This window comes from Felis catus, chromosome A2 (genome assembly GCF_018350175.1).
Source record: "Felis catus isolate Fca126 chromosome A2, F.catus_Fca126_mat1.0, whole genome shotgun sequence".
Lineage (NCBI taxonomy): Eukaryota > Metazoa > Chordata > Mammalia > Carnivora > Felidae > Felis > Felis catus.
Genome location: NC_058369.1, coordinates 7,941,967 through 7,961,205, shown reverse-complemented (window position 1 = coordinate 7,961,205; position 19,239 = coordinate 7,941,967). Strand labels below are relative to the sequence as shown.

Sequence of the window (19,239 nt, the reverse complement as noted above, 5' to 3'; positions counted from 1 at the left end):
CGAGTTCGTAAGAAAACAAATCCGCAGCGTTCGGGGCGGGGCCTCAAGCGCGCTATCTCCGCCCCCTGGCGGCCAGCTCAGCGGCGGCAGCGGCGGCGGCTCAGAACAGACCCCGCCCGTCGAGGAGGAGGAGGGAGGGTGAGTTGGGGGGAGACCCGGCCCCCAAGGGGCGGGCGCCGGGCCGGGCCCTGCGAGCCGCGGAGGGTTGGGCCGGGCTCCCAGCCCCTGGCGACCCGCTGGCCGACAGGGGGAGGAGCCCGCCGGCAGGGCGGGGGTCGCGCAGAGGGCCGACTAGTGTGCTGGGCTGGGAGCGTCGCGCAGGCCAGGTGCACCTCGGGGGAGATCTTAGGGCCAGCGCCGGTGGATTTCCCCACACTGACCGCGCCGGCGTGGGGCGGGGGGCTTCGCAGGTTGCCAGCGTCGACATGCTGCTGGAGGAGGTCCGCGCAGGCGACAGGCTAAGCGGGGCCGCGGCCCGAGGCGACGTGCAGGAGGTGCGCCGCCTTCTGCACCGTGAGCTGGTGCACCCCGATGCCCTGAACCGCTTCGGCAAGACGGCGCTGCAGGTGAGGCCCGGCTGGCCGGGAGCGACGGCGAGGCTGGGACCCCAGACCCTTTCCCTCAAGTCTCCTTGACCGCGGTGGTGGCTGACTGGGGGGGGGGGGGGGGGGCTCGGTCCTTTTCCCCTGGGGCGCTGTTGCTCCTTGATGTCTACTTTCGTGGGTGGGTGGTGGATGGAGTTAGGTTGGGGGAGGGGAGGACTTTCCATCTTCTCTGGAGGATTTCTTGTTTTCTGGGTGCAGAGGATTAATTTTCCCTGGGGAGGTTCTTATTCCGCGATGTGAGAGCAGCTTCTTTGGATCCCGGTTTCATAGGACTGGCTCTTGTTTCTTGGAATTTCTGTGGGGGGATCCAATCACTGGAAGGAGGGATTCATGTTTCCAGGGGTTCCCTATTTTCTGGAGGGTTCTCTGAGATGTATCCAGTTATTTGGGTAACTCTCCATTCCTGTTTTGGGTTTTTGTGTGTGTGTGTGTGTTTGTTTGTTTCCAGATTCCTAGTATATTAAGGGAAGTCCTAAGTGGGGCACAGTTACACGTTGCATGGGCATCCTTATTCCCTGGGGGGCATTTTACAGGGGGAACCCTATTTCTTCAGGGCAAGTACCCTGGGGTTTCAAATTCCCTGGGCATCTTTCCCTTGAGGTTGCTATCCAAGTTCTTTGGAGCAGGTCTCATTCTATGAGGCCTATTTCTGGGGGTGGGGGAGGAGTCATATTTCCTAGCGATTTCCCATATGGGATGGGGCATATCTCTGCTTCCTTGGGGAGGGTCTTAGGTTTCTCGAACGTTTCCTTGGAGGCTATTCCCTACGTGGTTTTCTTATCCTTAGGGGGGTGACCAGTTTCTTCGGGGTCCCTATTCCAAGGAGACGTCTTTCTCTGGGGTATCAAACAACCGCCTGAGAGCTTGTGTTCCCTGGTGTGTCCCCATTCTTTAGAACAGCTCTAGTGTTCCCTATTCTTGAATGACCCCTCTCTACAGTGACCCCTTTAACTGGAACCTCTCCCTTGAGGACCCCTCACTCTCTGCCCCCACACAGGTCATGATGTTTGGAAGCTCCACCATTGCGCTGGAACTTCTCAAGCAAGGTGCCAGCCCCAATGTCCAGGACACCTCCGGCACCACTCCAGCCCATGATGCGGCGCGCACTGGATTCCTGGACACCCTGAAGGTTTTGGTAGAGCATGGTGCTGATGTCAACGTGCCTGACGGCACCGGGGCACTCCCCATCCATCTGGCAGTGCGAGAGGGCCACACCGCTGTGGTCAGCTTCCTGGCTTCTGAGTCTGATCTCCATCACAGGGACGCCAGGGGGCTCACGCCCCTGGAGCTGGCACAGGGGATAGGGGCCCAGGATCTCATGGACATACTGCAGGGGCACTCGGTGGTACCGCTGTGACCCGGGGTGCCCACTGCAGCAACCAGACCCAACAGGGTTCTGTGTCAAAAGAGGAGGAAAGAAACACTTTCTCCCCTCACTCCTTCTGCCCCCTGTCAAAAGGGGAGGGGCACCAGTTTGTGGCTTGTTGGTGTTGATTTGTGGGGGGTGTGTGTTTGAGGGACATTTCTCATTTGTTTTTCTCACCCCTTTTGATGTGTTGGGCAGAGAAGGGCTCCTGCAGGCAACAGCCGTCTAAACGGTTCAGTTTTCTCTGCGCCTCAGATTGCTGGGGCTGCAGACGCCCAAGGGCAGAGCGTTTAAAGCCCCAGCCCGAGTGAGGTCATCGCTTCCAGGGCTCCTGGAACCTGGAGACCTTGGCTAGCTGTACCCAGAGACAGACCTCAAATGTGCACACTGCTTGAGCATGGGGGGAGGGGGGAGTGTTTAAAATCAATAGAAGGGTAGTATGAGTTCATATTTTGTTGGAAACCTGTTTTTCAGTCTCTTGTACAGCGTTAAAAAAAGATTCTATTTATTAAGCTTTATGGAAAAATATTGTTGTGTGATAATTTAATGTTTTTACCCATTAAATTAAGACTTGTGCATGATCACAGAGCTGGTGGCTTCTGATTGAGTCTGCGATGGAGAGTCGCACGTCCAGTATGTTTGTGGGGGGTGGGCACGGGGGTCGCATATCGTGGATACTTTGGGGGAGGGGAGAGAGTGGTAATTCCCAGGGTGACAGAGGTGAGTGTGCTGGGTGGGGCAGCGGTTTACGCTGTCGGAACGGAAGGGAGGCAGGAAACCGCGAGTGGAGAAAGGGCCCCCAGATGTCAGCTGGGTGCCGGGAGCCCCGGAGTGGTGGGGGGGAAGGAGGGGGGGCGATGGCTGTAGTCTGACCCACAGAGGCGTGACCCGCGGGCGGGGACTGCGGTCGGGTGGCGTAAGGGATCCCGGAAAGACTGGGGGAGGGATTAGGGGCGGCCTGCGAGGCTCCGCCTCCTTTAAGGCCGGCCGAGGCTGGGGCTGAGGGTAGCCCCACCTCCTTGGGACACTCGCCACACGCGTGCGCAGTGGGTCGCAGAGCCGCCATGCCGGAACCGCGCGGGTCGTCACCCCTTCGGGTAAACGCGGCGTTTGCCGCGCGGTACGGCCGCTACCGGGAGCGCGAGGAGCTGCAGCGGCGTGAGTGCGGGGCGCATGCGCGCGGGGCGGCGGCGCGGACAGGGTCGTCGGGAAGCGGGGATTGATCTGGTCTTCCAAGCTGATCTGTGAGGGGCTCTCATCTGCCCCGCAGTTAAAGATCGCTACGGGGACCGAGACAGCGGCGGCGACTCCAGCTCTGAGTCCGACTCTGGCGACGAGCGCGTGGTGAGCTTTCTCACTCCGGCCCCGTACTTTCGGGAAGCATCCAAGCTCCCCACCGCACCCGTATCCTGATATGCAGAGGGTGGCTAGTCTCCAGCCCCCTTCCACCCTACGGGAGCGTCCAACCTCCTTTTTCTAATCCCATGGACGACACACAGAGCCCTCCCCATCCCCACGGGGTGGCCCAGTGCCCCCCTACTTCCTCTCTCTCGCCACGCACGATCCACCTGCCCATCCTGATGTGAGGAGCGACGGCTGTGTCCATTTCCTCATCCCCAAGAATTTAACCATTTGTCAGTCCCCGAAGTGGGACATCTCTTTGCCACATGGGACGCTCGGCCTCTCACATCAGCCCTGATCTTCGGGGCCTCGCTGTGCAACCCAGCCCCTGCTTGCTGTCCCACACATGCGCCCTCTCTGCTCACCTGCCCCGCTGTCAATCCTTTGTCCTCAGGAAGTATCCTCCCCTTGCCCGCCCCCTTCCCCTGTTTCAGATCCTGTACCTGTGTGGCCTGCCCCTGCCCATCCCCAAAAGGCCCCCTCTTCCTCCTCCACCTCTTTGCTGTCTTCCGACCTCCCCTCATACCCACCCTGGAGCCCCCTACCTGCCTCTGTCCAGCTGGATCCCTTCTCCAGCCTCCTAATGTATACCCCTCCCTCCACCCTAAGTTCCACAGGCTCACAGCCCACCTGCCCCTCTTACTTAGTGTCCCTAGCCTCCACCAAGGCTCTCCCCGTCTCCTTTCTGAAGTCTGTTCCTGATCCTTTTCATGCCTTAGGAATTTGATCCCCAGCAAGAACGTGACTTTTACAGGACTCTCTCCCTGTTGAAGAAGAAGGACCCCCGCATTTACCAGAAAGATGCCACCTTCTATCAGAGAACAGGTCTGGGGCTGCTCATCCCTACGGCCCAGGCTCCCCACTGCCTTACTGGCTTTTGTGACTACCTAATGAACCCTTCCTTATATGTTATATGTTCTAGGTCAACAGTGCATAGCAGAGTGTTTTAGGTTATTACTTGCTGTTAATAACAACTGTGTGCTTAGCACTGTTCAGAGCATGAATTACTCACTGAATGAGCGTAGCCAGCTACTACTGATGTAGTATAAGTGTGATACCTGTCTCACAGCTGGGAACTGGTGGCTCGGGGATTTGAAACCTTGGGGGTGTCCCGGCCCAAGCCCTGTGAGATTCTCTGCCTGGGAAAGGAAGGGGGCTGTGAGTGATGGCAGATGTCTCTGGCAACCCGATAGTATCCTCGGAGAGTGAGGAAGCGCCAGCAGCCAAGGAGAAACAAAAGAAGATGCGGCCCATGTACCTGAAGGACTACGAAAGGAAGGTTATCTTGGAGAAAGAAGGGTGAGGAGAGACCTTGACTCCCCACCGTCCCCCCACAGTCTTCCCAGGGCAGGCAGACAGGCACATGGGAGTCTTAGAAGCAAGGGTGGAAAGAAGCTGGCGGAGACTCGCCAGGATTGAGGGAACCCCAGAGAACAGCATCGTCAGTGACTCACCTGTACCCCACTGCCCCCCAACTGCTGCTCTAACAGCTGCCCGCCCCATAGGGACAGACGAGCCATGGGGAGTCTGTTCTGAAAGCCCCATTCTTCCTTGCGCAGCAAATATATCGATGAGGAAAATTCAGATGAGGAGACCTCCAATCAGAGATTCCAGGTAGGTGGGGTGGAGGCCTGGTCGGGGGCTGAGGGGCTTGGGGCTGGGCCTGAGGCCTGTGTCACTCTCTCTGCAGCAGATCTCGTCAAAAAGTTACGTAGAAGAGCAGAAACAGCTCAAGGAAAGGTGAGCCTGGGCGGATTGAGTGGCCAAATGGATAGGACTGAGGCCACAGGATCGGACAGGCCTGGGTTCAAATCTAGCTGTGGTACTTCATGGCTGTGTGCCCTTGGGCACGTCTCTTAGTCTTTCCGTGCCTCAGTTTCTCCATCTGTTAAATGGGGTTGACGATGCTCTCTGGGTCACAGTACTGCTCTGAGCTGCTTGTGGAGGGCTCAGGACTCCGTAAATGGGGTTAATGCTGGGACTGTGGGCAGAGACCAGCCTGCATATCCTGAGGCTCATTCTCTCACGTGGGCAGCTTCCGGGCTTTTGTGGAAGACAGCGAGAGTGAGGACAGTGCCGGGGAGGGTGGCTCCGGGTTGCTGCAGAAACGCGCTAAAACCAGGGAGGAGAAGGTAAGTGCTGGGGCCTGGATGGACCGAGGTGGGGGGGTGCTGCTGACAGGAAGGGGTCCCCAGACCCTCAGTGCTGGCCTACCCTCAGGCCCAGGAGGATGCGGACTACGTGGAGTGGCTGAAGGGGCAAAAGGAGATTCACAACACTGATACCCTGCAAGAACTGGTGAGTTCTCGTGTCTATACCGCTGCCAGCCTTTTTCTGGAAACGAATCCTTGAGGGAGTAGTCAAGAGTACCTAGTCTGAAGGTGGGGTGTGCCCCTCTCTGGGCGCCAGTTTCTATTTCTATAAAATGGGGGTTATCCCCTCTAGTTTATAGGCTGGCCGTGAAGCATCAGTTACTTAAATCTACGTGGTGTCCATGCCTACCTCCTTCCCGGCGCACAAGTCCCTGACCTGTGTCCTGTCTGCCCGCCCCCCCGCCAGACCCACCTCAAAGAATATTGGAACGACCCAGAGCTAGATGAAGGCGAGCGGTTCCTGCGAGATTATATTCTTAACAAACACTACGAGGAGGAGGAGGAGGGCGAGGAGGAAGAAGAGGAGGAGGAGGAAGCGTGAGTAACCATGTCCCCCAGGGGCCTGGAGCCAAGCCAGCCAGAAAGCAAAGGGCACCGGCTGTTTACTTTTTTGCACAGATGGTAGCAGAGGTCTTGTTCTGTGAGGAAGAGCGGTGGGGCGAGGGGCGTGGGGTCTGGAGCTAGGTGGCCTTGTCGTTAAACATTGTCCCCGGGTTCCCCATCTGTCAAATGGGGGTGCCTCGAAAGTAGGGATCTTTTTTTAAGTTGGTTTATTTATTTTGAGAGAGGAGAGAGAGAGGGAGAGGGAGAGAGTGTGCACACAGGCAGCAGAGGGGCAGACAGAGGGATTGAGAGAGGTTCCTAAGCCGGTTCTGCGCTGTCAGCACAGAGCCCGATGTGGGGCTCGAACTCACGAACCGTAAGATCATGACCTGAGCCGAAATCAAGAGTCGGACGCTTAACCAACCAAACCACCCTGGTGCTCCAAAAGCAGGATTCTTAGGAGGCAATGAGTTCACACAGCTGGTACACAGGAGTGCAGGGGCTCGGCTGACCCCCAGCCCTGCCCCATCTCGTCCCTCAGGGGCCCCAGCCTCCCCGTCCAGCTGGCCGTGGATGATTCCTCGGATGAGGGGGAGCTGTTTCTGAAGAAGCAGGAGGACTTTGAGCACAAGTACAACTTCCGCTTCGAGGAGCCGGACTCGGCCTGGGTGCGTGGCCAGGGCGGGCGCCGAGCAGGACCCGGGCCTTGGGGCCCGGGCCGGGAGAGCCCAGAATCATCTCTGTGGCCCTTTCTGGGCTCCCTTGCTGCCCACAGGTCAAGACCTACCCCCGAAGCGTCGCGTCCTCTGTGCGCCGCAAGGACGAGCGCAGGAAGGAGCGGAGAGAGGAGACGCGGGAGCGAAAGAGGCGGGTGAGTGTGGGGCTGCCAGGCCGGGGAGGGCCGCCAGCCCTGCGGGGAGAGCCCACGCCCTCCCTCTCTCCCTGGCCCGTCCCCCGCAGGAGAGAGCGAAGAAGCAGGAGGAGCTCAAGCAGCTGAAAAACCTGAAGAGGAAGGAGATCCTGGCCAAGCTGGAGAGGCTGCGGCAGGTCACGGGCAACGAGACCCTGGGCTTCGAGGAGAAGGACCTGGAGGACGACTTTGATCCTACCCAGCATGACCAGCTCATGCAGGTGCGGCCCCTGCACCCCACCCCCGCCACGCGGTGCTCGGGACAGGGCTCTGGAATCAGTGGTTGTTTCCCGGCTGTGTGACCTCTGAGAAGTGACTCGATCTCTCTGAGCGTGTGTCCCTGTCTGCAGAGTGAGCTCAGCCATACCGTCTACCTCGGGGCTGTCGCAAGGACGGCCTAAGAGGAGTACGTGAAAACATCGGTAATGCTCAAGGAACGGGGTAGCTGTGTTTCCTTTCGTCTCGTTGCCATTGATGTTTATTGTTGGGTTAGAGGGGACATAGTGTCTGTCGGGCCATGGAAACAGGCGATAGGGCCTTATGAGGAAAGCAGCGGGGACCCCGGGAGCCCCAAAGGGGCCCCCGACCAAGCCTCGGAGGCCAGGGAAGGAGACTGAGGACGCGTGGGCTTCAGTTTCCTCAGTAGAATGGAGGTAGTTTCTGTCCCTTGGGGTGTTTGTGAGAATGCAGCAAGATGCGGCCCAGCATTGGGCATACAGTAGGGGCTTAATAAGTGACACCGTAAGCAATACCTGCCTTTGCCAGGTGCCCACTGGGTGCCGGGGTTCCAGCAAGGGCCCAACGGCCTCGGAGCTCATGTAACGGCGAGAGCCAGTCTGATGGTCACTGAGCATCAGGCGACATAGTGGTCGCTGCTCTCCCAGAGCTCCCAGTCTGATGGCAGGCACTTAACTGTACAGTGAGTGCCCCCAGGGATCAGAGTGGTGATGGGCGGTGTGCAGGGGGAGGTGGGGTATTCAGGGAGTCCCTGATCGGTTTTGGCAGGTGTGGTGGTGAGCGGGTTGAGGGCAGGCAGCGGAGACCGGAGGCCTGAGCAGCAGTTAGGCAGCCGGAGAGGGGGTACTGCAGGCGCAAAGGCCTGTGGGAGGGAAAGAACCGCGGCTCGTTGGAACAGAATCAGGGGGATTGGGGCCTGGAGGGGCCTGGGCACACAGGCAGCAGCTAGGCCTTGAGGGTGCTGGGAGCCATGTAAGGTGCAGGAATGAAACTGTCTGGGGGGAGAGGCCTTGCTGATCCCTCCTGGCTCTGACCCCACAGAGATGTTTTGGGGACGAGTACTATGGCACCACGGAGGAGGAGAAGCCGCAATTTGAGGAAGAGGAAGGGCTTGAAGGTGAGGTCACGGGGGGGGGGGGGGGGGGGGCACCAGCTGGGGGAGTGGCTGGGTCTCAAGTCCAAAGTCCCACCCTGACCCCCTACCCTGTCTCCTTTGGAAGCAGATGACTGGAACTGGGACACATGGGCCGGGCCCGAGCAGGGTGGAGCTTGGAGCCAGCAGGAACCGCACTGCGAGGACCCCGACTTCAATGTAGGTGCCCAGGGTGGAGGGGGACCTGGGGGTGTGTGGGGTCCCCCCGGGGGCTGGCCTGACTTTTGCATCTTGGCAGATGGATGCTGACTACGACCCCAGCCAGCCGCGGAAAAAGCGGCGCGAGGCCCCCTTGACAGGCAAGAAGAAGCGCAAGTCGCCTTTCGCCTCGGCGGTGGGGCAGGAAAAGCCCGTGTTCAACCCTGGTGAGGCCCGGGCTGCTGGCGGGGGGGCGGGCAGGGGCTCCGCGGGGCCCGGCACACCCTGGCAGCCTGGCTCCCTCCCCTCACAGGAGACAAGACGTTCGAGGAGTACCTGGATGAGTATTACCGGCTGGACTACGAGGACATCATTGACGATCTGCCCTGTCGCTTTAAGTACCGCACCGTGGTTCCCTGCGACTTCGGGCTGAGCACCGAGGAGGTGAGGCCCCAGAGGGGTGCCCGGCACAGGGGCAGGGGGTGCCCCGGGGGCAAGAGGGAGTGTGGACCCCGCAGAGGTTGCAACACCCCTGCTCCCCTCACCTTGAAAACAAGAGGAGTGTTAGCGCTAACAACACGAGTAATGTCACCTGCCTCCAGCGGCTGTGCCCACAGACACCCCTGTAAATAGTACTTTCCATTCTGTCACCGTATGTCTGCAGTTGGGTGGCCCTGGAAACAGATGGCCTGGATTCAAATCTTGCTTTGGTCGCTCACCAGCTGCGTGACCTAGAACGCCGTGCCTCAGTTTCCCCACTTAAAACGGGCCTAATAACAGCCCCACCTTGTGGCTACGGAGGTGAAATGAACGTGTGTGGCTCTCGGAACGGCACTTGTCCCTCAGCCATGTGGCTGTGGGTGCTTGACTATGCATGGCCCGCAAAGCCAACGTTTATGGAGCTCATACCATCTGCATTTACTCAATCTGAATAGTTTCTAAGGGGCTTGCCCACCTTGTAGATGAGGAAACCGAGGCCTGGAGCTGGGAGGCTGGGCCTCATCTATAATTTGCACACCCGGTCATTAGCAGAGACCCTTGCCCTGTTCTGAGGCTGCTGGGACCCCTGGACCCCCAAACTGGGATCTTAAATCAGCCACTCCGTGGCCGTGTGACTACGGCAAGGATCTCCTTGTTGGGCCTCAGTTTACCCATCTGATGTCCCCTGCCAAAGACCTCTAGTGGCCTCCGCAGAAATCAGTCCTCTCCCGCTATGGTGACATCCTGCTGAACTTGGGAGGAGCGTTACCCTGCTTTGAACAGTGAGGTGGCTAAGGCTCCGAGAGAGCCAGGCCGCCTACGCCCCCCGACCCAGGGCTCAAACAGCAGGACCCCACCCTCCCTCCCTGTGTAGATCCTCGCTGCTGATGACAAAGAGCTGAACCGCTGGTGCTCCCTGAAGAAGACCTGCATGTACAGGTGACAGGTCGGGGCTGGGCCGGGTGTCCTGGGGGGGGGGGGAGGGGGCGGCGGGCAGGCAGGTGAGCAGGCACGGGTCCCTCCCAGAGCGTCGGGCAATAGGCCTGTCTGCTGGGCATCCGCAGGTCAGAGCAAGAGGAGTTGCAGGACAAGAGGGCATACAGCCAGAAGGCCCAGAACTCCTGGAAGAAGAGGCAGATCTTCAAGTCACTTTGCCCAGAGGGGTGAGTGTCACTGGCTGGAGGAGGGCGGGCTCAGGAGCCAGCTGAGCCTGGGTTCGAGTCTTGCTCGGTCAGCCATTTTGCTGCATGGCCCTGGGAATGGGGCTTCCTTTCTCTGATACCTGGGTTCAAATTCTGACTGGGCCACAGCTGTGTGACCTTGGGCAAGGCACTTGCCTTTTCTGGGCCTGTTTCCTCATTTTTAAAATGGGGGTAAAGATGGCTCATTTCTTATTGGGTTTTTGAGGATTAAGTGAATTCATTCATTTGAAGCGTTTAAAACAGAGTAAGTGCTATGTAGGTAGTGGTAGTATTAAGACCGTTATTTCCTGATCTATAAAGCAGGGGTGATAGGAGCTCAGAGTTGATTTAAAGCTGAAATAAGCCCAGGTACCAGAATTATCAGCAATACAGTCCAGCCTCCGACTTCAGTAGAAAAGCCCCAGTTTTGGTGTCAGACTTGGGTTTGAATCTGAGGCAGGCCTCTGATGTGCTGCCTCGCTTCTCTGAACCTCTCCTTTCCTCATCTGTAAAATGGGAGATGTGTGCTCAGGAACAGGCCTGCCAGGCTTGGGCTGAACCCCTGCTTTTCTCCTCAGGACGGAGACACTCACGGAAGCCACAGGGAAGCCACAGAGAGACAAAGCCGACCCTCCGGGGCAGCTGCTAGCACCTGATGGGGCCTGTGGGCAGCGGCCCCAGCCTGGGAGCCCCCCAGCACAGGAAGAGGCGGGTCCTGTGTCTCCCACCCAGAAGCCAGTCCCCCACAGGCGGAGGAGGGGCAAGAAGGCGCGTCTCCTGGGCCCCACCGTGACCCTGGGTGGCCGTGAGTTTAGCCGCCAGAGACTGCAGGCCTTTGGCCTCAACCCCAAACGGCTGCACTTCCGGCAGCTGGGCCGGCAGCGGAGGAAGCAACAGGGTCCCAAGAGCAGCCCCTGAGCTCCGGGGAGCAGGCAGGGGCCCTGGGCCTCCTCCCCTCCAATCGAGCTTGGGGACTGTGTAGACCCTGGTGTCTGCCTGTGGCCGAAGAAGTTGTGGAAGTGAGGCCTACCTAACACGCTTCCCCCAGCATCTCACCTTGAGACACGCCTTGGACCCCTTGGACCCCATCCGTTAAATGCTGGGCCCAGCCATAGCCACAGTCAAATTAAACGGCTTTATTAGCCCCCAGTGGCCACAGTTCCCCCCCTTCCGTACCTCCCGTCCTTAGCAGGTAGGGGCTTTGGGACCAGTGAGGGGCATGGGTGGTCCAGTGCAAACTACAGTACTTGAGTCAGGCCCTGAGTGGGTGTCCGGAAGCTCTCCCTCCCTGCCCTGTGAGGAGGGCCCAGCTGGCGGGAGGCCCATTGTCTGAATGGCCCCAGTTCAGAGCTTTCCTGGACTGGTCTCAGCTGCGCTTGTCAAGGGAGTGAGAAGGGGGAGACCCATCACCTCCCGATGTCAAGCTCCCACACCCAGCATGACATAAATAAAAAAATAAATAGTGCGCATCTTCTCCCCCAACCCCACCCGTCATAAAAACACAAAGTCGTCAGAACTTGGGCGTTTGGCCTTGAGGAGCCGCCCCGTGCGAGGGAGCCGCAGCGTCGGCTGGGAGAGCTGGGAGCAGAGGTCATCCAGGCTGTGGTCCTGAGCATGGCCCTCGGCCAGGGTGAACATGGGGTACCGCTCTGTGGCTGAGGAGCAGCTGAGGACCTGGAGGGAAGAGAGAGAGTGGCTTAGCTCCAAACCATGTTAATTATCCTATAATTATCCCAATAGGTATATTTATCAGGTGCTTCCTGAGCCCAGCTCCCATCCCTCCAGGCAATGACCCAGGCCAGCCAATCAGCACCGTCCATTCCCTGGCCCCAGTGATTGGCCCAGTGATGGATATATGGCCCAGTGTAACCAATGAACAGCAACCCTGCGATTTTTGCTGCATCTGCTGGGAAAGTGAGGCTTCCTTTCCACTGAATGGGGAGGTGGGTGCCCAAGAAGGCTGGTGGCTACCTTTTGACACTATTGTAAGGGTAAAGCCCTGATGGGGCTGTAGAGCCAGGGGATGGGGAGAGGCCCCACCACTTCAGCTCATGGGGGGCAGCTCAAGCAACAATGCTCCTCACTTCTCCTTTTATGTCCTTCTTTTGTCTAATTGGTCATAACTGGGCGTTAGTAGCTTGGGGACAGGATAACAATCTTGACAACACAGCCTGCAAGTAGCGCCCCCTGCCCCGCCCGTGTCTGCTGGACTCAAGATCTCTGTTCCTCTTCCACTCCCTCCTTGCCCCTTGCCCTCCACCCTCCACCCCTCCTCGCTCACCCTGGTCAGCTCTGAGCAGAGCGTCTCAAACTCCTTCCGGTCTCCAGCATAGAACCCCACCGTACAGCTTGGGTCCATCTTGGCAAAGGCCATCTTTCGGGGTGAGGTGCAGTGGAAGGACTGGGGCATAAGACGTGGGAAGCTTAGGGCCCCGGCTCCCTCCACGTTCCCCAGCCCCACCCCAGGGATCCCAGCCAGCTCACCTCCAGGGGGAAGTCAGCCTGACTGACATCCACAGTGGGCTGGCAGTAGTGGGGGTCCAGGTAGAGCAGGAAGTCATCTGCAAGGGTGGAGGCATGAGAGGGGCTGGGGAGGGGTGAGGTGGGGCAGGATGGAGTGGGAAGGGGTGGGCCTACCCTGGTAGCCGATGAAGTACAGTGAATGCCGTGGCTTGCCCCCCATGATGCCCAGGCACAGCTCTGAACGCAGGAGCTCCTGCAGGGAGGAAAGGGGGTGGAGGAGTGTGCTTTGAGCAGGTGCTGTCAGAGACAGTCCCTTGAGAAACACTTAGCAAAAGCCCCAGCCTGTTCTCATGGAGCAGACCTTCTACTGTAGGAGACGAACAAGGAACAAGATGAGTAAGTTCTGTCGCATCAGCGGGCAGTAACACTGGGAGAATAAAGGATGCAAGAGGGCTTTGCAATTTGAAATAAGGGGAATCAGAACGGCCTCACTAAAAGGTGCCGTTTCAGCAAAGACCTGAATGAAGTAAGAGAGGGAGTTAGGAGTGTATCTCTGCACAAAGAGCACTCCAAGCAGATGGAAGTGAGTGCAAAGGCCCTGGGGCAGGTGTGTTCTGAGAACAGTGGGGAAGGGCTGTGTGGTTGGGGCAGAGAAGGAGAGTGGGGGCAGATGAGGTCAAGGAACAGGGACACAGTGCAGAGCCTTGCAGGCTGTAGGGACAATTCCGGCCTTCATTCTGAGTGAAAACACCAGGGTTTTTCCGGCCTTGCCATTCCTTTTGCCTAGAGCACGCCTCTGCCTCCTCTCCTGCCCTGGCTGGAGAGGGGCTTTCCTAGGCTGCAGCCACCCCCGTCTGCCCTTCAGTGTTAGTTTTAGTCCCTCTAGAATCTACGGCGTAACGCCACAGCTGTCAGTGTGGTTTCAGATCCACTGTCTGACCTTCCCCACTCCCAGAGGGCACGAACGTTTGCCTGTTGGCCTCCAAGTCCCCAGCAGCTGGGACGGTGCTGGGCACGTAGTAGGTGCTCGCAACCACTGAAGCAACAGATAGAGATGGGGGAGGCAGAAACACCCAAGCCGAGCTAACGAAGCCGGGGCAGTTCCCAGGGGAGGCTCGGTGGAACCTACCTTCACGCAGGGCACGTACACAGGGTTGAGCGTCTCGCCACCCAGCCGCACCGGCACCAAGATGACCACAGACTTCCACTCAGCTGTGGGGTCCGGCCTGGCCACCAGGCGTGCCACATCTGCCTTGTACACTGGAAGGACGGCGCGGCAAGTCACGTTCTCGCCCACCCTTCAAGCCTCAGAGTGCGGCCCTCCCGAAGCCCATGCAGCCTCTCAGGGTCCTACTCCCGTCACCGGCGGAAAAGGATGTCTTTCTGGCGCCCCACCCACCCTAAATTCCCCCAGACAACTCCAGGGCCTCCAGGTAGGTGTCAACATCTCCATTTTACAGACAGGGCAATTGAGGCCCTGAGATTTCGATGAAGAGCAGATAACCAGGAGGAGGCAGAGCACCTCCCCAGTTCCAGGCCAGGTTAGTCTTTACTTACTCAGAGCATGGGTTTGCCCAAGTGGAAATGGCAACACCGAGCAGACTGCCCCTCAGCTGAATGTCCCTGTGTGTCCCTCCTCCTCGAGTCCAATCCGCTGGTCCCCATTCTCCCACCTCCTCCCTTACTGCTAAGTAAACCCCTGCCTGGCTCCCAGAAAAGTGGATTCGACCCTTCTGGAAACGCAGCTGCTGTGGTCTGAATGCTTGTGTCTCCCCCCTCCAAAATTCAGATGTTGAAATTCTAATCCCCAGAGCGCCTGGGTGGCTCAGTCGGTTGAGCGTCCAGCTCTTGATTTCAGCTCGGGTCATGATCTTGCAGTCATGGGATAGAGTCATGCATCAGGTTCCGTGCTGACACGGTGAGCCTGCTTGGGATTCTCTCTCTAGTCTCTCTGCCCCTCCCCCACTCGCACACACACATGCATTCTCTGTCAAAAATAAACATTAAAAAAAGTTGGGGGGGGGGTGCCTGGGTGGCTCAGTGGGTTAAGCATCTGACTTCAACCCGGGTCATGATCTTACGGCTCGTGGGTTTGAGCCCCGCATCGGGCTTTGTGCTGTCAGCTCAGAGCCTGGAGCCTGCTTCCAATTCTGTGTCTCCCTCTCTCCCTGCCCCTCCCCTGCTTGCGCTCTGTCTCTCTCTCTTAAAAAATAAAATAAACATTAAAAAAAAGAAGAAGAAGACAAAGACAGAGAAGAAATTCTAATCCCTAAGGCGGTGGTATTAAGAGGTGGGGCCTTTGGGAGGCGACTAGGTCATGAAGGTGGAATCCTCATGAATGGGATTAGTGTCTTTATAAAAAAGACCTGAGAGAGCCCCTTCCACCATGTGGACACAGCAAAATGAACCAGGAAGTGGGTGCCCACCAGACACTGAATCTGCTGATGTCCTGATCTTGGACTTCACAGCCCCCAGAACTATGAAAATGAATTCCTGTTATTTAGAAGCCTCTATAGTCTGTGGCGCTTCTGTTATAACAGCCCAAACAGAGTAAGATCGGGGTTGTCCGTGAAAATCAAACGTTGCCCAAATCTCTACAATTCTGCATAAAAACGTATACGTTTTGTAGATTCCCCGATACCAATCCACCGAGGCTCCTATTAATAAAAACCCTATCTAAACTGATCTGGAGGAGGGCGCCTGGGTGGCTCAGTCAATTAAGTGGCTAACTTCGGCTCAGGTCAGGTTGGTGAGTTAGAGCCCCACGTCAGGCTGTGTGCTGACAGCTCAGAGCCTGGAGCCTGCTCAGATTCTGTGTCTGCCTCTCTCTCTGCCCCTCTCCCACTTGCACTCTGTCTCTCAAAAATAAATAAACATTAAAAAATTAATTAAAAAAAAAAGAATTCTTTAAGAATTATTTACAGAGTAGGAGTAAATTGGACCTGATGGAGGGAAGTCCTTATGTCCTTTATTCTATCACTTGTAGAGAAGCCCCTAAAGTTTCCTCTCCTGGTTCCAGAGGGAGTGGAGGGATCCTGCAGACCTTCCACTGTGTGGGCCTTGAATCCTTTCCAAGGGTCCCTCTGCCCCAGAACTGGTTTCAGCCTCTGAGGCAGGTTAAGTCCTAGCGACTGGCTCAGGGTGAGAACTCTGTGACCGTGGTTTCCGGTCTCTTACCTGTGCAGTCCTGAGAAACATACACCACCAGGCGGGTGACCTCTGAGCAGCTCTCCACAGCTTTCCTGGGGGTGAGAGGGAAGGCCTGAGTTCCTGGGGGAAACCCAGTGGTTCCCGTGTCCCCTGCAGCGGCCCTCACCTGAGTATGTGTGCCACCAGAGATGGCCCATACCAGTCACCCGCCTTCTTGCCTGAGCTCTGCCCAAGCTCCACCAGCCGGTGTAGACCAAAGGGGGCCTGGGGGTGGTCGGCGAACCAGGACACTATCTGCCGGTGCCGACGTTCCTGCTCCAGCTCGGGGGTGCCCTGGGCCCAGCGGGGGGGCATCCAGCGTGCAGGCCCGCGGTAACGGTTGGGAGAGGCCAACCCTGATGGCTCAGAGGGGCCCAGGCCTGAGGCCTCGGACCACGTCCAGTCTGGTGGGGATGGAGTACACAGTCAGACGGTGCCAGTGGGGGCCGGAGGGGGGCACGCTTCCCATCAGCTCATGCTTTACGTACAATTCTAAGGCTCCCGAGACGCCACGTTTCCTAACAATTTTCCCATTCCTGCAACTTATTTGATAAACTCTCACGCCCCCCTCAAAACTTACTCGGCACACAATCTAACTTAACTGTAAACTTGTTTACAAACAAGCCCAACACCGCTGCCCTGTGCCGCCCTGTGCCCTTGGCGCTGCACTCTGAGGGGGCCCTTCCCTTCCCCCGCTCACCTCTGGGCAGGAAGTGCAGCAGCAGGCCCTGTGCCAGCATCATCTGCCCGCTGCGAAGCATGCATCCCCAGCCACAGTCCGAGGTCAGGCAGCCTCCAGCGAGGGGCGGGAAGTCCCGGCGGTAGGTGAGCCACAGGCGGGAGACGAAATCCCGCTGGAAACGCTGGATGTCACCTGCGAGACCAGGCTTGTCAGCTGCCGTCAGGAACAGCCTTGGGGGCCTCCCTCAACCGCGGACCGGGGCCACCAGCTCACCCTCGCTCTCGAAGCGGTAGCGGCGGCCACAGAGGTGGACGCTGGAGATCTTGCTAAAGCTGGTCCGGCTTTTGACTGCCCAGCCTGGGGGGGGAGACGTGGGTGGGGCAGCACCCAGCGACTTGAAGCACCTGCTTCACAGCAACAGCGCTTCTACTCCCCGGTCTGTGAAACGGAGACCATCCTAGGTCCTATCTCAGGGCCACACTCCTCTCGGAGGGAGGCAGGGGCCGTAGTAATGGCCACGTGAGTGTTTGCCATTAATTCGGGACGAATAAAGCAGTGCTGATTATTGTATCCGTTTTACAGAGGGGAAAAACGAAGGCACAGCAGAGCAAAGAAACCTTGCCCAAGGTCACACGGGAATGGAGACTTGAAACCACATTCCTTTTGGACCTGCTGCAGGTCCGCCCGGGGCAGGGCAGGGCAGGACAGGACAGGGCGGGGGACCCACAGGTGACTCACAAGAGGCGAGCAAAGGGTGGAACACTCGGAGGGCCAGCGTCTAGTTCTCCTGGACTCCCACCGACCTCGAGCACTCCCCCCCTCCCCCGCCACGCCCAACCCCCCGGCTGGCTCCTATCTCAGAACACAACCCCCGGGCCCGCCCCCTCCTCACCGTACTTGACGTTGTTCCAGGCCGTCAGGAACTTCGCCTTAAACTTGTCCACCTCGTCCGGCTCCCCAGGGGCGGTCCCGGGCGAGCCAAGAGCCGGGCCGCTGGCTCCAGAGGGCCCCAGGCCGTTGGGGTCCGGGACTCGGGGGCCCCGCGGCCTGCGGCCCTCGGGGCGGCGCGCGTCCTCCGGGCTCCCGCTCCGGTATTGCGCGGCGGCCGGCGACACGGAGTTCATGGGCGCGCCGGGAGGGCGGACGGAGGGCCCAGGTGGGGGCCGCGCGCGAGCGCCCGGGGTGGGGGCCGGGCCGCGGCGCCCAGGAAGGCGCTAGTCGGCCCCCGACGCGGCGGCCAGGCCCCCGGGCCCGGCGCGGGACGCTGTCACCTCCGCCGCCGCCGCCGCCATTTTAGCGGCCCTGGCCCCGGGAGCCGGGCGGGCGCGACACGGCCGGACGCCCCGCCCCGCCCGGCCCCGGTTCCGGGTGGCCGCACCGGGACCTCGGGCCGCGGCGCCTCCCCGCGGCGCCCCACGAGCACGCCCCGCCACCCTATCGCAGCGCCCAGGCGCGTCCGAGCCCCCCGCAGGCCCTTATCGGAGGCTCCAGAGTCGGGAAGCCCCGCCCCGGGCCCGCCCCGGCCCCGCCCCCGACGGCGCGCCTGGAAAGGCGGTCCAGGCGCGGCCGCCGCGCGTGTGTGCACCTGCCAGCGTCCCACCCGCCAGAGCGCCCCTCCGCGGCCTGCGCATCCGAGACCCGCCTTGCTGTGGGGCCAAACCCGTGTGACGCCTCCTCCTCACTCCCCCAAACTACACCTCTGTGTGCCTCAGTTTTCTTGGGAGCAAAAGAGGGCCTCAAATACACACAACAACATTGGCGAATCTTCGTGATAATCCTGCGGAGGGAAAGAAGCCAGATAAAAAAAGAAGATATATACTCTCTGGTCCCATGTATATAAAGCTCCAGAAAATGCAACTTCATCTCTAGTAGCCGAAAGCAGATCGGTTTCGGGGTGTCTGGGGGTGGCGAGAGGCTAGAGGGAGGGACCAAAAAGGGCTAGAATATACTTCTTGAGGTGGTGGATGTGTTTAGTATCTTGATCCCGGTGCTGGTTTTCAGGATGTGAAACTCATCGGATTGAACACTTGAAAGGTGTGTGGTATGATGTATGTCAGTTATACCTCAATAAAGTTGTAAAAAAAATTTCAATGCGTCTGACTCAGGAGTGTTAGAAGGATCAGCTGAGTTCATCCGTGTAAAGCACTTTAGCTTGACATTTGAGGCACAGTCAGGGCTCAGGGAAAACCTATCGCAACCTCAAAGGCAGATGACAGAGGAGTGACCCTGTGAACCGCAGGGAGGGTGGCCTCTAGTGGCCAGTCCAAGGGCCCTGTCCCCAGCAGGCTGAAGGAAGTAACGAAGAAGATTTGGCCGAGGGCGTGGGACATAAACAGCAGGAAAAAAGACAGTCCCCTCCCTGACTTTCCCTCCCCTCTTCCGTAACTACACCTGCCTTCAGTCACACCTGCCTCCTTTCTCAAACATGTGCAGTCCCACCCCAGGACCTTTGCTCTTGCCATTCCCCCTGCCCGCCTAGTTCCCTCATCCTGGGTATCTGCATGGCTCCTCCTGGACCTCCTCTTTCAGGAATTTATTCAGATGTCATCCCAGCAGGCTGACTGTGCTCCAAATCTACCCCACGCCTACTTTTAGGCTCTTTTCCCATTCTCCATTCTATTTTTTTCCAGAGCAGCTACCACAACCTGACTGAGTCAGCTCAGGCTGCTGTAACAAATGCTGCAGACTGGGTGGCTTAAACAATAAACATTCCTTTCTCACGATTCTGGAGGATGGAA

General features: G+C 58.5%; 3 protein-coding genes across 6 annotated transcripts; 2 read left to right on the top strand and 1 right to left on the bottom strand.

The window, feature by feature from the left end:
- The first annotated feature begins 17 nt into the window (after positions 1-17).
- CDKN2D (cyclin dependent kinase inhibitor 2D) lies at positions 18-2,552 on the top strand. Its single transcript, XM_003981859.6, has 3 exons — positions 18-138; positions 411-566; positions 1,603-2,552. Exons 2-3 carry the CDS (start codon positions 426-428, stop codon positions 1,960-1,962), a joined length of 501 nt encoding a protein of 166 aa, XP_003981908.1. The 5' UTR covers positions 18-138; positions 411-425; the 3' UTR covers positions 1,963-2,552.
- Positions 2,553-2,978: 426 nt separating this feature from the next.
- Positions 2,979-11,632, top strand: KRI1 (KRI1 homolog). 3 transcript variants are annotated; one of them, XM_019817497.3, is made up of 19 exons: positions 2,979-3,129; positions 3,242-3,315; positions 4,092-4,197; positions 4,566-4,671; positions 4,932-4,986; positions 5,066-5,112; positions 5,408-5,504; positions 5,593-5,670; positions 5,932-6,062; positions 6,610-6,736; positions 6,844-6,939; positions 7,029-7,199; positions 8,257-8,332; positions 8,436-8,527; positions 8,607-8,733; positions 8,820-8,950; positions 9,861-9,925; positions 10,051-10,149; positions 10,746-11,632. In XM_019817497.3, exons 1-19 carry the CDS (start codon positions 3,036-3,038, stop codon positions 11,083-11,085), a joined length of 2,112 nt encoding a protein of 703 aa, XP_019673056.3. In that variant the 5' UTR covers positions 2,979-3,035; the 3' UTR covers positions 11,086-11,632. The 3 variants fall into 3 exon arrangements, with proteins under 3 accessions (XP_019673056.3, XP_011287375.3, XP_044901359.1); XM_011289073.4 differs by having other exon boundaries at positions 5,063-5,112; positions 8,439-8,527; XM_045045424.1 differs by having other exon boundaries at positions 5,063-5,112.
- Positions 11,284-18,001, bottom strand: ATG4D (autophagy related 4D cysteine peptidase). 2 transcript variants are annotated; one of them, XM_003981869.6, is made up of 10 exons: positions 17,394-17,995; positions 16,775-16,858; positions 16,520-16,693; positions 15,947-16,223; positions 15,808-15,872; positions 13,760-13,890; positions 12,805-12,883; positions 12,652-12,728; positions 12,449-12,568; positions 11,284-11,841 (listed from the first exon to the last, which is right to left on the bottom strand). In XM_003981869.6, exons 1-10 carry the CDS (start codon positions 17,623-17,625, stop codon positions 11,659-11,661), a joined length of 1,422 nt encoding a protein of 473 aa, XP_003981918.4. In that variant the 5' UTR covers positions 17,626-17,995; the 3' UTR covers positions 11,284-11,658. The 2 variants fall into 2 exon arrangements, with proteins under 2 accessions (XP_003981918.4, XP_023101094.1); XM_023245326.2 differs by lacking the exon at positions 12,805-12,883 and having other exon boundaries at positions 11,678-11,841; positions 17,394-18,001.
- Between the last annotated feature and the right edge of the window lie 1,238 nt (positions 18,002-19,239).

What these genes read in the sequence shown, in the direction of transcription:
- CDKN2D (XM_003981859.6), top strand. Translation starts at nt 426, where the DNA reads ATGCTGCTGGAGGAGGTCCGCGCAGGCGACAGGCTAAGCGGGGCCGCG. An exon ending in TCGGCAAGACGGCGCTGCAG is followed by an intron (nt 567 to 1,602) that starts GTGAGGCCCGGC and finishes GCCCCCACACAG; the next exon opens with GTCATGATGTTTGGAAGCTC.
- KRI1 (XM_045045424.1), top strand. Translation starts at nt 3,036, where the DNA reads ATGCCGGAACCGCGCGGGTCGTCACCCCTTCGGGTAAACGCGGCGTTT. An exon ending in GAAGAGGAGGAGGAGGAAGC is followed by an intron (nt 6,063 to 6,609) that starts GTGAGTAACCAT and finishes CTCGTCCCTCAG; the next exon opens with GGGCCCCAGCCTCCCCGTCC. An exon ending in CGCGGGAGCGAAAGAGGCGG is followed by an intron (nt 6,940 to 7,028) that starts GTGAGTGTGGGG and finishes CGTCCCCCGCAG; the next exon opens with GAGAGAGCGAAGAAGCAGGA.
- ATG4D (XM_003981869.6), bottom strand. Translation starts at nt 17,625, where the DNA reads ATGAACTCCGTGTCGCCGGCCGCCGCGCAATACCGGAGCGGGAGCCCG. An exon ending in GCTGCACTTCCTGCCCAGAG is followed by an intron (nt 16,224 to 16,519) that starts GTGAGCGGGGGA and finishes CATCCCCACCAG; the next exon opens with ACTGGACGTGGTCCGAGGCC. An exon ending in TGTACGTGCCCTGCGTGAAG is followed by an intron (nt 12,884 to 13,759) that starts GTAGGTTCCACC and finishes TCCTCCCTGCAG; the next exon opens with GAGCTCCTGCGTTCAGAGCT.